This window comes from Colletotrichum abscissum (assembly GCF_030869225.1).
Source record: "Colletotrichum abscissum strain IMI 504890 chromosome Unknown Scaffold_58.1, whole genome shotgun sequence".
Lineage (NCBI taxonomy): Eukaryota > Fungi > Ascomycota > Sordariomycetes > Glomerellales > Glomerellaceae > Colletotrichum > Colletotrichum abscissum.
In genome coordinates this window covers 189863-204450 of record NW_026850501.1, presented here as the reverse complement: position 1 = coordinate 204450, position 14588 = coordinate 189863, and the positions used below count along the sequence as shown (strand labels likewise).

At 54.5% G+C, this 14588-nt stretch overlaps 3 protein-coding genes across 3 annotated transcripts; 2 read left to right on the top strand and 1 right to left on the bottom strand.

Annotated features, from left to right (window-relative positions):
• Positions 1-107: 107 nt before the first annotated feature.
• Positions 108-961, top strand: CABS01_14842 (isochorismatase; the record flags this gene model as incomplete). Its single annotated transcript, XM_060548180.1, has 3 exons — positions 108-168; positions 242-424; positions 483-961. The coding sequence occupies 3 exons, from the start codon at positions 108-110 to the stop codon at positions 959-961; spliced, it is 723 nt and encodes a 240-aa protein (XP_060392944.1).
• A 3402-nt stretch (positions 962-4363) lies between these two features.
• On the top strand, positions 4364-4771 carry CABS01_14841 (uncharacterized protein; the record flags this gene model as incomplete). Its single annotated transcript, XM_060548179.1, has 1 exon — positions 4364-4771. The coding sequence occupies one exon, from the start codon at positions 4364-4366 to the stop codon at positions 4769-4771; it is 408 nt and encodes a 135-aa protein (XP_060392943.1).
• Positions 4772-13530: 8759 nt separating this feature from the next.
• On the bottom strand, positions 13531-13992 carry CABS01_14840 (uncharacterized protein; the record flags this gene model as incomplete). Its single annotated transcript, XM_060548178.1, has 1 exon — positions 13531-13992. One exon carries the CDS (start codon positions 13990-13992, stop codon positions 13531-13533), a length of 462 nt encoding a protein of 153 aa, XP_060392942.1.
• Between the last annotated feature and the right edge of the window lie 596 nt (positions 13993-14588).

Sequence of the window (14588 nt, the reverse complement as noted above, 5' to 3'; positions counted from 1 at the left end):
CTTTTTCTTCCATCCTCATCCAGCAGACAAATCAAGAACAGTCTCCTTCATCTCAAAGACTCGAACAACTCTCCAAAGGTCCATACCTCAAGACATCCTCTCTCACGATGAAGTTCTCCATGACTGTCGCCGTCTCGGCGCTCTTCTCCGCCGTCGCCAATGCTGATGGTAAGCTTCCCACCCAATGGCCTCATCTCAAGTCTCCTTGGATACAGCACAGCTCTACTAACACGAGCCAAAGCCGTCCCCTGGGAGAGGCTCAACAAGAACGACTCGATGCTGCTCGTCGTCGACATGCAGGAGGGTCTCTTCAACCTCGCCCGCGACTTCGATCCCACCCTCTACCGCAACTCGATGCTCGCTCACTCCTCCCTGGCCAAGGTCTTTGACCTCCCCGTCGTGCTGACCACCTCCGCCGAGACCGGTACGAGTTCCTCAACCCCTCTTATTGCTTTCAGATTTCTGACAAACAAAATCAACAGGTCCCAACGGCCCCCTCCCCCAGGAGATCCTCGACATGCACCCCACCGCGCCCCTGATCAAGCGCAACGGCGAGGTCGACGCCTGGGACAACGCCGACTTCCGCGACGCCGTCCGCGCCGCCAACAAGTCGCAAATCATCCTCGCCGGCATCACCACGGACGTCTGCACCACCTTCCTCGCCTTGTCGCTCCGCGCCGAGGGCTACTCCGTCTGGGCCAACGTCGAGGCCTCGGGCACCACCACCGAGCTCATCCGCGACGTCTCCAACGACCGCATGGCCGCCGCCGGCGTCCAGGTCGTCTCCCTCTTCTCCATCTCCCTCGACCTCATGCGCGACTGGCGCAACACCCCCGGCGCCCTCGAGCTCTTCTCCTGGCTCGACACCTACTACCCCGCCTACGGATACATTGCCCGCGGGCACCGCGCTGCCGTCAACAACGGTTCCGTTTCTGCGGCTCAGGAGACTCTGCCTTTGTAGGACAGAAGCGGAGTAAAAAGTTGGGTGTTCTCTGGGTTGAGAATGGGAGGATGGTATGATTCCCGAAAATAATGACTGTGGAAAATCCTGGGTGGTCCCAGGACGCGCGACATGGTTGCATGTACTTCATCTTCTTGTCTCTCGTTGATGAGCCTCCGCGGCTATTATAGAGACTGGCATCTTCCTGGTGTCTTTGATTCGCAACATTTCAGAATGGACTCAAAATGGACATAATAGAGAACTTTTGACTGATCTTAACTCCTACATGGTAGGAAAAAGTGAGAAAAAGCCGCCCGCTCTTGTTCTTGAAGCCGATCATGAAATAGCAAGACATACGGAAGCCGCCCATCGCATACCATTACTTGTGGTGAACTGACTCAGTCTTGTACCAACGGACCGTTTGCAGATCATCCAAAGTAGCCCAGTCCCCCGACTTCCCATATCCCGAATAGGCAAGTCGCGGGCCACCCGGCGCCGAACACACGGGCCAACACGGGGCCGGCCAAGTGGATACCCGCGCCGGGGCCAGATGCAGAACGCAACGTCTTCTTCCGGGGTGTGATGAGTGGGAACCTCGACGCGGCCCGATGAAGCGGTCTACAGGGAGGTCTGTATAAGTGATCAGCGGTGAGCTGCGTGCGGTTCATGTAGGTTTGACAACCGCCGCGGATGCCGGAGGGGAGTTCCCACGCGAGAGTGCTAGGGTCAGAGACCGTATGCGGATGAAGCAGCACCGTTAGGTTTCTCAGTATGCGGGTTGTTGCTTTTGACGGATACGGAGGGGGACGGATGAGGAGATCTCGATGGTTGGCATGTATGCCTCATAAGGGCTGTTCACAGGAGTCTCTGGATTCCGGCTTCACTTTCAGCTCAGGGGTAAATGGCGTTTGCGGATATTGTGCCTGACCGCCATACATGCCTCAGAGCGCCCTACGCATCAAACTTACGGCACCTTCAGGTACAGCCTCATGATAGGACTTCAAAGTAACACGACAACCGCCATCAGTTGCGAGAAACACCAGACGCCGGGGACCAATCCTCGTCACGGCAAGGATTTTCTTTCCAGGCAGTGAACAGAAGAAAAAGCGGTGGCACCACCTGCATCATGCCAACGTTCGTCCAAAAGCAAACGACTTTGAGTGTGGTCGATGCGTAACGCCCTCAACGGCGCCCCATACCTATCTATCCCCATACTTCGTAGACAACACGTCACTCATCGTAGCACAAAAAGCGGATAGCAGTAAGAGAAGCAAAGACCAGAAAAGCCTGACGAGGGGTTCCGTTCCCCTGACGATCCGGCGTACTCGATCGGAGACAACGCAGTGGTGCGTCTGCCAGTTGGCGGCCGTGACAGGGGTCTATTGTCGCAAACAGGACCCCAAGGGCCCAAATTGTCTAGACTGTGAGGTCGTTTGGAATGGATCTGTCTTGTTCTCGCCTTGCTTTTGCTGTCTCGAAATCTAGGTCAGGCTTGTCTTGGGTGATTCTTCTGCCCCCTGGCGGATGTGGGCAATGAGACAGCTGGTGGAGAGCCCGAGAGACAGTTCATTCTCCGATGCCAAGGATCCTCAGACATATACGCAGGATGAGACGCATCGGTCATTTTATGGGCATTTGTATCCGTAATATTGTCATTTGTTCCCAAAATCATTTTGTGATTATATCGAGAGCGGTGAACACGGGTGCCGTATGCAGCCGAGTTGAAGAGGCAAGTATCAATGGATGGATAGAGGGGTGGCAGAACCCAAACCTGAACTCGACAGGGGTGTTTAGTTTCTTTCTAAAGGGATGCGGTTTCAGCTTGCGATGCTTCTGGGCGTTTGCTTTTGCTTCTCGCTTGATTCTCTTTGCTCTTTTTTCTTTTTCTCCCCTTCGGGATGCAAGCTGCACGATCGCGGGCGAATCGGGGAGGCACCCAAGCCGCCCCCCGCCCCTCAACCTTCAGCTTGGGTTGGCACTGGACGTCTGTCACGGTGTCACGGCGGTACAGGTTACACCACACACCACACACGGCAGAGACACACCGCATACCTTATTTCGGATTCCCCATGCCTGCGTAGCCGGTAGCGCACGTAAGGCGAAGTACATGTATCTGGATATCCCTCCTGCAACCCTAACGCGGAGGAACGGGATGGGGGGGCAGCTGTGGGTTGTGGTGTGTGCATTACGGCGCTCACGGCGGCCCGCTATCGGATTTGATGCAGCGGGACATGGGAAAGCGGGCAGCAGACCGGGGGTGGTAGGTAGGAAGAGAGGTGAAGCCCTGAGAGGGTGCCGGCGCATGCAGCGATAATCAAGAAATCTGCATCTGGCTTGCATGAGTGCGCATGAGGAAGGGAAATCGCGGTGTGCAAGATGCAGAGTAGGTCTGCGACCGACGGAAACCTTCTTCTTTTCGCATCCACCGCATCACCGATCATTTCCCATGGGTGAGTCACAGACTGATGAAGGGAAGAGAGATGTGATTGCGACGCGCACGCAACAAACGGGATGAGACGAGTAGGCAGACAGTTTGATATCCAAACGGTGATGGTGAACTGGATTGGCCATCACACTATCCAATACAGAACTCACCCAACAGACGACGAGCATCACGAAACTTGAGCGATGCGCCGGACGGTGATTGGAGCGCGGCCCCTCGCACGCGCCCGACCAGTCAGGTCCCGAGCGCCGGCCATGGGACGCGGTCACCCAGACACTTTGCTTGTGTTGCACACCAGTATTTGAACTTTGCGAGTGCTATTGGCATCCGTCAACTGTGATGAAGTGTGTGATGTGATGGGGACGCGCCCGACTGATTTCACGTCGCGTTCCAGAGATGAGTATTGTCAACTTGGATTGTCATCTGCACTTTGACCGTGGGGGAGGGGTTATTCGTGGTAAGAGGTGATGGTGGGATGAGTATCGCGAATCGCGGCGAAGTCATTTTGGATGATTCTCTCATTACGATGCTCTGTGACTGTCTGGATGGGTGGATGCGATTTTCGGAGCAAAGGCCGTCGAGAATAAGGCGGTATCTCGACATGACGCCGAGGGGTGTGCTGTGTGCGATGCCCACGTTGCTTAGATTGGGCTCCAAAGTGATTGGTATCTTCACCTCAACATACCTTAACTATGAGCTGACCAAATGGTTGTCGTGTAAGGCGGTTGTGAGGGGAGGGGTAAGATGGAGGTGCTCGTCACTCCGGAGCCAGGCTCCGGAGGGGTAGACAACCTACGCAGTAAGGCCTGGAACACACGATATGCTCAGGATCGCCCATCTCCCGACAGCGGACCAAAGCGTCTAGAGTACGGTATTACCGCTACAGACACCGCTCAGTGCCCAGCGACCGCTGCCACCTGAAGCACGCAACTGCGTGGCAGCGTGGTAGGCAAGGCAGAAGCAGGCTGGACACCTGCGAGATGCTGCCCGCCGCTGCTCGGCGGCCGTGGCCGGCACCCAGACCCAGGCCCGTGGGGTTTCGTCCCGGGGGTGTATGCTTTTGTTTTCCTGCACCTCTTGATTTTTTCTGTAAATTCTGTAATCTCGCAAGCGTTGGGATCGACGAGACACTGCGGTCGCGCAGAGATTCCCCGAGTTGCCCCGGGTGGATTCCAACACTCCCAAGACCGCTCCAGGCCCTGTTCACTCTGTCAGTTGTCATATTTCTTGCAGATACTGCAGGTCTTCTTTTCTTTCTTGTCTCTCTTGTTCAAATTTGGATGCTATTCCTGCCCGATCAATCTCCCCCTTTGCGTTGCCCTGCAGCACACGCCACACCCCTCAAGATCCAAAGAGAGGTCCCAAGGCATGCAGCATTTCGACCCTGATGGGGTGTTTGGCATATGGCGGTGACGATGATGTAACTTGTAGGTGGAAGAAAGGGCCTGGGCTTTTGGGAGGGGCGGGGGGCCCGCAAGCCGCAGCCGCCGTTGGGAGAAGAAATCATGAATAGCAAGAAAAAAACAGGCGTATGCAGCCACAGGAGCAAGCTCTGACGAACGACTCTTCCGATCAAGATTTTTCTTGCAAGAATTGCCAATATTGGGTTGTTCGATACGAGGGGGCTTTACCGCCTCCGGGCTTCGGTGGCAGAATACATACAGACCTACGTAAGGCAGGTTGGCGGTAAGGTAAGGTATCAGACAGAGGAGGGGTGGTGGTCAACAAACGCATCACATCACCCAACAACAACACACAACACACAACCACCAAAAACACCAAACCCCCACGCTCATTCTCCCCACCGCCGTCTCGTCGGTGAAGGAAACAGTCAGTGACAACGAAACCCCCACCAGCACAGCCAGCACTCTCGCTCAAAGACGTCGCGAACGAATGGCGCGCCCACGCGCGGGCTTGGTATGTATCCGCATCTTATCGTAGTCAGTGGTCCAACGGAACCCCCCTCGCCCGGACGGACCTCTGCTTGGGGCGCCGGGGCTTACGGGGGGATTCGCATCGCGAAAGAACAGACGTTTGCTGTTCAATCCTCTGCGCCTCTTTACACTACCACCCCCAAACACACCCAGATATCAAAAATAAACGTAAGGGCGTTTGTTGCGCTTGCGGACGGAAAGGCACGGGATCCTCGAGCGCAAAAATCCGTGCAGAGGATCTTCAGCTCAGCCCAGCTCACCCCCTCTCTATCTTTCCCCTCCGCTATCAGGGGGGGGAGAGACGGAAGAGGCGTCGCTGGCTTTTCTTCGTTTGTTTGAAGTGTAGGCGTGGTGGTGCCACCGCCATCCATCCATTTTAAGGTGTTCCAGCGACAAAGGTTTGAAAATAGCAATGCCAACCAACAGGATGACAGCATACGAGAAGCTTCATCCGTGATGGGAGTGTCACCGTACACTTACAGATACGAAGCTGCGCGGTGAGATAAGCCCGGTCCGTATCGGTGCCGGACGCCGGTGGTACCTCAAACCCCACGCGCACCACTCACCGTAAATGTCTTGCTCGGGCATGGATGTCGGGGTGGTATCTCGTATCTTATCTCGGAAAGGCCCGAGAGCTGCCAGAGCTGCGATAAGAGGTGCGGTAACGGCGAATAAAGTGATCTCGACGTTTTGGTAGCGGTCGATCCGTTTAGACTGAACTGAACCTGCCGTTTCGGGCAAATTTACTACGACCCTACGACTCTGCGACCCCTCAACGGCCACGTTTTGTCCGGGAAGTTTGACAACACGGTTTACCGGGGGGCCATCCGTCAATCGTGCATGCGCTTCCTGCTGGTGCTTGCGTAGGCGGAGAAAGAAAACGGCGGATACGGATACTCTCTTTTTGAGTTTCCCGCTTTGAGGTCTTGGCAACTGAAGAATGCGGATGAACCGTTCCGTCCAATGCTCAAGCTCTTTGGGGAGGGGTTTCTTACGGATACGGGTTCCATCCAGGCTTGGGTCTGGAGACTCGTAGACAGACACCGCGGTCCAGTTCTTTTCTTCCTCTCGCTTGTGCTTGTGCTTGTAGCAGATCACTGGGCTCCTCCCAAACGCCAAACGGAACCCGTCCCGAAACCATTGATCGGACGGCAGAGGGGTCTCCGAGAGCGAAACGAAGGAGCCCAAACGATGGATGTGCAACTTTTGGTTGGATCGAGGAAACACAGAATGTTTGCTCCGTCGGCTTGTCTTGCACCTTTCGTCTCTGATTGTTCTTTGTTCCCACTCATTGCTGGGCTGAGATATAGGTCACCCCCGAGGAACAGGTAGTTGGCATGTAAGGTAGGCAAAGAAAGGAATACAACACAGCTGAACCCGGTTCGTCTTTGAGCTGTATCCAGAGGCGGGGTTGATGTCACACGGGAAGTTGCAGACGGCGTCAGAGTTGGTCGCCGGGTTTACGTTCAGCCAACCAACCAAACCAACAGGAACAGCGACGTATGATACCGATTGGGGAATCCTGCCCGGTGTGTGTCGGTGTAACGGAACTACACAACTTGTGTGTGGCTTGAACGCCTCGGGTTTCAGACCCGGGCAACCAACAGCCGTCAACCAATCCGCCGTCCCGGTTTTCCCCAGGTTTGGCCATCCTTTGAGATCCAAGCCAAGTTTTTTTGCGCGCTCTCTGAATAGCGTACACTAGTCAGTCTCCCGAAAAAGAACGTCAGTTCCCTTGGGGCCAGTGCTTCAGGATGACGGCGGAACGACGATAGAAGCGTGGTTTAGTGCGAGAAGCAAAAAAGTTCTGTGCGGGTGGCCAATTCGCGTGGCATGCCTTGTGGGATCGCACGCCCCCACATGCTAGAATCTTGATTCTAGTGTGTAATACTGAGTCTCTATATTGCCAGAAATTGTCAACTTTGAAGATACCCACGTTTGCCGGCCGGGAAAAGAGACAAAATTGAGGGTCGTTTGATATCTCGACAAAAGAAGGAGGGGGCGTGTTGAAAATTTTGAACAGAAATTTCATCGTTGTATGAAGGGCCCTGGATGATGGAACGGGAAAAGGGACGATCAAAATTGTTCATCATGTCAAAAGACTGAAGTCATAGTTGACGTCGAAGCTGCAGTTCGGGGAATAACTGATTCAGGTGTTCGCGTTGCGTCCCTGGAATTCACAAGCTTTTGGTGATGATTGCGCTTGAGAATGCCCTTTCGGACGACTTGCCCACCTCGTCCAAGGTTCTTCTGGAAAACGACAGTAAGAAAGAGGTTGTGGTTGGGTTGCGCCACACGCGATTCATGAGCCACCCGAACTCGAGAGACCCCGGAGAAAAGGCCGCGACGTGAGAAGAGAGGTGTGTGCGTCGGAGACTCTCCGACTACCACTTTGACTTTGACCTACGAGAAAGTAGGTGTCTCCACGACTCGAGTTTACCGAAACGACACCGAGACGAGGATTACGCGGTACCGCGGTCTCGACGCGCAAAGTGCTTTGAGTGCCAAACCAGACGGCTGGGCTTGGGGGGAAACCAGAAGTGGAGCAGTCCCGGCATCTTCGACCACTTGGATGAATTTCTCCAAGGCGGAGAAACTCTGGCAGCACTTTAGAAGCCACATGGAAGAATTTTCCCTGCAAAGGAATTTTCTTTTCGGACCGGGGGTGTGTTGCGGAGAGAGACTCCGAGAGAGGGAGGGGAGGTTAGAGAGCTTTTCCTTCTGAACCGTTCGTTTGTCACCAATCAAACTCGCCGTAATGCCGAAGAAGAGCCTCGGAAAAGCGGAGCATCTAGTCAAAGAAGGGCCTTCTTTTGCTTTAGCTATTGGGGTGTCTTTTGTTGAAGCATCTAAAGCTTCGAGAAGGCGGGTGTTGAAGCTTACGACGGGGAATGATTCGGCGGGAAGAGAAGCACCGAGACCAAAAGAGAGGCGCCGAACGCAGCGGGTGAATGGATACCGCTTGTCAGAATTTTTTCTGCATATGGGGGTCGAGATGGGATCTTGAGAAAAGTTGAGAGGCAGGGAGAGTAGACAGGGTCTTTTTGCTAGACACTGTTGATGTCTGTCAAAAGGACCGTTGGGTAAAAGTTACCTACAAGCCTACCTAGTCCTACTCATTCTCCTTCCGCATTCTTCGAGAATTCCAACGAGACTTCATCCATTTGGTTAATGAGACTCCCTCTTCTCTCTACACTAGCAAGCAGACCTGGCAGAAAAAGCTTCCAGAGCTTCCTAAAGTGCTCCATATCTCTTCTTTTCCCAAATTTCCCCTCTTCCTAAAGTCAAGCTAAGAGTAATCCCGCCGCTGATAACCCGCGAGACCCTCTTTTTCCAATGTGGACTTTTCATCTGGCAGAATTTTGCACCGAAGAGGAGCTCCAGTCTCCATGATTGCTGACTCCACCGCCCATGAGGCGTCCATGACAAAACAGGCAAGTGCGCAGAGACCGGAAAAGGTCTAGAGCCCTCTCCAGACCCCGGGAGCGATCGTCCCGTCGTCGGTGTCGGTGGGGAACTGAGGGAAGAGAAGAGGAGTGGGAGAGATTTGACACGTTGGGATTCGCCGGGGCATCCCGTTTGCTCCCGAAATTTGCCAATCACCTTTTCCCGTTACGACTCCAAGAGCTCCGCTTCAGACTCTCCAAGGCCCCAATCTAAGGGCAGGGGGGGTGGTGTTTGGATAAATGGTGAAGCCCCCCGTCAAACCGCAAGAACGAGGTCCAGGCGCCGGGAACCCATCCCGGTGCAGGGACCCTTCCATCAGGACTCCACCGTTCCCAGGTTTTGGCTGATTGCCAACGCCATGCTCTCCGGTACTCTGCCACTCTGCCACGCTTTTCCACTGGAGTTTGCTTGGGTCCAGGAACCCAAGGAGCGGGGACTGGGAGAGGAGGAGCCGAGAAAAGACAAGAGGAGCAAACCCACCCGTCCAGGCTATGGCTCTCCTCTTTAGCCCGTTGGATGAGGGATCGTTGCAGAGTCTTCTCGCTGGAACCCGAGCCGACGGTTAAAGGGGGGCGTCTACGGATGTTGTCCGCGCCGCCGTTCAATACTGTCCTTTTTCGCTTTGCTGCTCTGGGATGATCGGAATTGGGAGACGAGAGAGAGCCGCGCCGCCACCTCGACATTGCGGGACCGCGGTGTGCACAATTCCGCAATCGCGGCAAGGGATTTTTCCAAGGGTCCTGTTCCTCGCGGCCGTAAAGACGGACTATGTTGATCTAGAGTTCTAAACGGAATGCATCGGGCCCCGGTTTATTACTGAGAAAGGTAAGCAGCTTTGCCTATCTGGATGTCGATTATCCCAACCAATCGTATCGTCTCCATTCAAATAAGTTGGGACAAGAGTTACCCCGCGACTAACGGAGCTGGTCCGCTGGTCTTATCTGCATTGCAGCGAGCGTAATCGCACGCAATGCGGGGAGGGTCCTGTCCTGTCCTCCTCTCCCGACCTCACCCGCATTATAAGCAGCCCTATCACTTATGTCGGGAGTAGCTTTCACGATAACCGGTAATAAAGCCTAGCATGACTTGGGTTGAGCGCTTCAACGAGAATCCGCGGATTGCGGAGCCGCAAGCGCAAGGAGGGTAATCATGTCCGGTTTCGCAGAGGGACGCAAGCCATTTCGGAGCCTTTCTTGGAATGGCCAGCTCCCTTCCAGATGGTCGGCGTCCTCACCTCCGCGGGTTATCACTGAGGGGGTGTCGAGACATCAGTCTTGGGGTCGGTCTCGATGAGATCAGATCAGATCATGAAGAATTCAAATTGTCGATTATTCTGACTCTGTCCCGTTGACGACATCGTACGCAGATTGTCTTTCGACGAGAAGATCCCAAAAGGTGTGGCTGAACCCGTTAAGAAAAACGCAGTAAAGATCTCTCAAGATCTTCCCCCCTCACGCCATAATCTGCGTTTCCCCCATCTTGCCAATCTCGGGTGTCAAATCTCAAGATCAACCCCTCGTGATGCCGACAAAGCAAGTGACTCACTCAATAACCCCCGAGGTCATGAACATGACAATTACGAACATCTATAGGGATCCGACCATCTTGCATCTTGTCTACACCCCTCCCCCTTCCCCATCCCCAAAACTCCTCCGCGCCCCGGGGCCGAGTCCGAAAGATTCCGTCCCCCGGTGGTGAGGAAGTGGACCATCGTGCGTCTTACCCGACTCTCCGCATCTCACCCGTAGGGCCGCAGGAAGTCAGGAGCATATACCGTCATCGAGCCAAGGCATTGCAATCTATACAGCTTGAACTCAAACCCCAGACTTTACTGCTGCTGCTCCCTCCTCCTTCCAAGTTTCCCCGGCGCCTCGGTATGCCGCGTCTACAGCGCGTCACAGTCGTTCCTTGGCTTCCCGAAACAGAGCGAAAAGGAACCGAACGTCACTGAACTCTACGTATACCGGTCGAAGAAAACATCCCGCGGCACAGCAGTACCCCAAATCCCAACCTTTCAAGCAAAACCGGAAAGTTGGTTCCTCGGCTTCCTCAAAGCCAAGGTAAGAACCTCCCGAGAAGCGGTAGCTAGTTCGAGGCCTTCAGCTACTCTCTCTATTCAACTCCCCCGCTGATCCAAACCCCCGGATCTCCGATCCATCCCGATCCTTCGTCAAACTCCATCCCTCAAAGTGTCCGTAGTCAAAGAAAGAAACCTGCCTGTGCCTGTTCGTATTAGCGGCATCCAGTTCCTCCAAGCACCACCGAGCAGATACTCCGTACGCAAACAGGGTCAAAGCCAAGCGCCTCCCCGCAAGGGTCCTTGTGAACCTTTTTGCCGCGGTCGGTGTCGGCGTCGGTGGTCGAAAGGCCGCCTGCTAAAGACAGCGAGTGCCGAGGCTCGTGGCTTTTCTGTTCGTGGGGAACCGACGCCACAATCGAGGCCGCCTGCTTGCTAAGCCACAGACAGACACCCCCAGAAAAACCTTACCTAAGCCTCGGATACACTTACGGGGTAGACGCGCACGCCACAACACACGCGCTCGCCCCGTATCCAAACACAGCTCACCCAAAACGGTCCAAAGACCCGAAGATTGCAATGGAGACACGCAATCCAGACATCGATCTCGGTAAAATTTACAGCCCTCTTCCCTTTCCCTGTGTCCCCCCCATAGCAAAACACCCAAGAATAGAGATGACTTTTGGGTCTCCTCACTCTGGAACCTCCCTCTGGCCCGGGTCCTTGGGAAATTCGTAATGCGCCGAACAGAGTCCCCCAGGGCCTGGAACCAATATCTGGGGTGGAATCAAGTGAGGCTGTGTCTTTCGGATGGAGCAAACGGCATGACGGGGTCTGTGTCTTCCAACTAAATCCCTCTTGCCAAGTTGCCAGCAGCGCATATCCCAGGGCTTACAAGCTCCATACCCGCAAAAGTTCAAGCGGATAGACCACCCGCCGGGAATTCTCAACGGGAATTGCTGCTTGGAACTCGAGACTTTGAATGATTACCTAAGGCAAAAGGTACTGACAGGGGTGCATCTCCCGACGGTTCCCGACCGTTTTCGCGAGGGCCTCTTGTTGTTATCCCATATTGCCAGCCAGACTTCACAGTGTAGGGCAGTCACAAGCCGCAACACCGTCGGCTCTGCCTCCGTCTCTCCCCCAACCAGGCCGAGACCCCCCAACACACTTTTGGCTGGCGGGTTGGCACAATACCGGTACTGCTCGCAAAGTTCCGAAAAGCCAGCGAGACAATACGATATTAATGACGACACGATTTTTGTGGCTAGAACAACCTCAAGTCCACAACACACAACAAAACTCACAAAAGCAGAGAGAGAACAAAAACAGGGTAATCCTTCAGCCCCCGACCGACCGGTCAGCGCCATCCACTCTACCAGTCCCAGTCCCAGTCCCAGTTTCCAGTTCCAGTTCCTCAGCTCCCACAATAGTTCCCCAATATTGATTCCAGACCCGCGGTTGGACTTTGTCAGCGACCGAATGCAAGTGAGGCAAGCAGCAAACCCTACAAGCCACACACACAGTCCAACCAGCGCGCGGCACTCCGTAGACATCAACAACCGCTGAATCTAGGCAGGTCAGAGTGCCACATGCTTACGTTAGCTCGTAAAAAGTATGACTCTACGGTTGTGATTCTGCATGCCGGAACGGAATTTACGGAATGACTCTGACATTTTTCCTGATTTCAAATGCTGTTACGCCTCGATGCACGAACGCACCTGTCATGAGCAAATGCATCCTATAGCGACGAGAAGGCGATGCATGCCTGAGTCACAGGGTTACAAATCACTAGGAAGCGAATAGATGAATGCAGATATCTTGTGATGTAGAATAGAATCAAATGTTGATGTCGCGCGTGGCGAAGGGTATCTCGTACTAAATACTAACTAACTAACTAATGCGAAGCCTCGTGTGGGCAAAATGGTGTTCCTATGCTTAAGTCCCCGATGATGCGGATGCAAAGTCCTGTAAAAATGTGCTGTGATGCCATGCTGCCCCCAATAACCCAAAAGTCGATCCGTTGATCGATGTGAAAAAACAAACTCCATGCGACAAATACTAGCTGGGCTACCTCGGTGGGCCACAGCAAAGGGGGGTATCAACATGAAAAGACAATGAGAAAAAGCAGTAAACAGGGTGATGCAAGGCATGTGAAATGCCAGTGCCCAAATGATGAGTCCACGAGGACCAGGTATCGATTGCAACGTAACGAGGCAGCCGACCTGTAAGTCCTCTCACCTGCCACACCAGCCATTGCCGGGTGACTCTTGTTCGGTGGGTGGCCGATACCGCCGGGCGTGCGCGAGTGTGGCTGAGACACACTGCTGTAGGCTGGCCCCCCCACGATCGGCCTTGCTTGTGCTCCCCCACACGGCGTTCCGAGTCGCCCCGTGCAGTGATGAGCAAGCCGGAAGCTGGATGATCGGTTGCAAGCTTGTGATGGAAATCAGGCCGCGTTGCACACGAGGCCGAGGCCAAGGTGGTTGAATTGCCAGAGGCGTGTTTGTGTTCGAAGACCAGAGACCTGGACCGTCGGAGCATATTGGATGTTCCAGGTCAGAGGCGGTCCTGGTTTGGTCTTGTGCTGGCGCCATGCTGAAGAGGCTGCCGATATTATGGATTAGGGTTTGTCGAGACTGAGGAGGTGTGCCGGCGAGCTAGAGTATGCTCGTCCGAACAATAGATGTTTGCGCATTGCCACATGCCAAGTAGTAGAGAGAGCTTGCAGCTTTATCGTGGAAAGCTCTCACTCGGCGATGGGAGTCATGGAGGCGAGCTTGTTCTTGGGGCTCTTCTTGGAGCTGCCGCGGCGTTGCGACTTCTTTTGCTGGAGAGCTGCTTGGCGACGACGTTCCTTCTCGGCCATGACGCAACGAAGGGCCTCGCGCTGCATAGCCATGCGCTCGCGTTCCATCTGGAGAAGCTCAACCTCGGAAATCTGGGGAGAGCGGGAGTTGGGCGATGAGAAGCTGCCGTGGCTGGAAACGCTGTGGGAGTCGTCCTCGAAATCCTGGGGGAAGAGGTCCTCGTCGGAAAGGTAAGAGGTGGCTCTGGGCTCGCCGTCAAAGTCGGCGAGGGTATCGCGGCGTGGCCAAGAAGGGAAGGCGCACGACCGGTCGTGGGCGAGCATGTTGCTGGGAGAGATATCGATGGGGGCGGTCATGGAGACGGAGCCCATGGAGCTGTATGAACCGTATGAGCCGTACATGGCTGCGATGTGTAGAGTGATGTTGAGTGTTGAAAGGTCTTGTTCGTATAAGACTTCAGAGTTGTGGATATTGTTGTTGATTATCACGATCAGGAAGAGTGTGGGAGAAGGTGGACACGGGAGACTTATAAGTCCCAAGGGGCGCGTCTGCCTTCCTCTGGTTTTCTGGGGGTGTGTAGGGGGGGCGTGTTGTGGGTGTTGGGGGTGTGTGAGAAAAGGGGGTGAGAGTCAACAGGAGGTGCAAGGTTGGGCAGAGCAACGTTCCGAGGAATTTCGGAGAGTGGACCTAGGCCTTTGGCAAGCCTAAAAGATGGGGGTAACTGCTTTCCCGGTATCCCGAGGGGGTGGGAAAACAAGGCAAGGGAGGCGGTGACGGAGATGGAAAGTCCAGGTCGGAAGGAAGGGGGGTGTAAATGTGAGTGCTGACAGCGCAGGGGGTGCGGTACCGGTAAAGGCCCCAGAAGGAAAGAGCTGAAGGTGTTGGGCTTGGGCGGAAAGCGGTTGCAGTTGTCGGCAAGGAGGGGGGTGAGCAAGGGGGTGTATACAAGGACGGTAAGATGAAAAGGGAAAGAAGAAAGGACAAATGTCGGCGACAG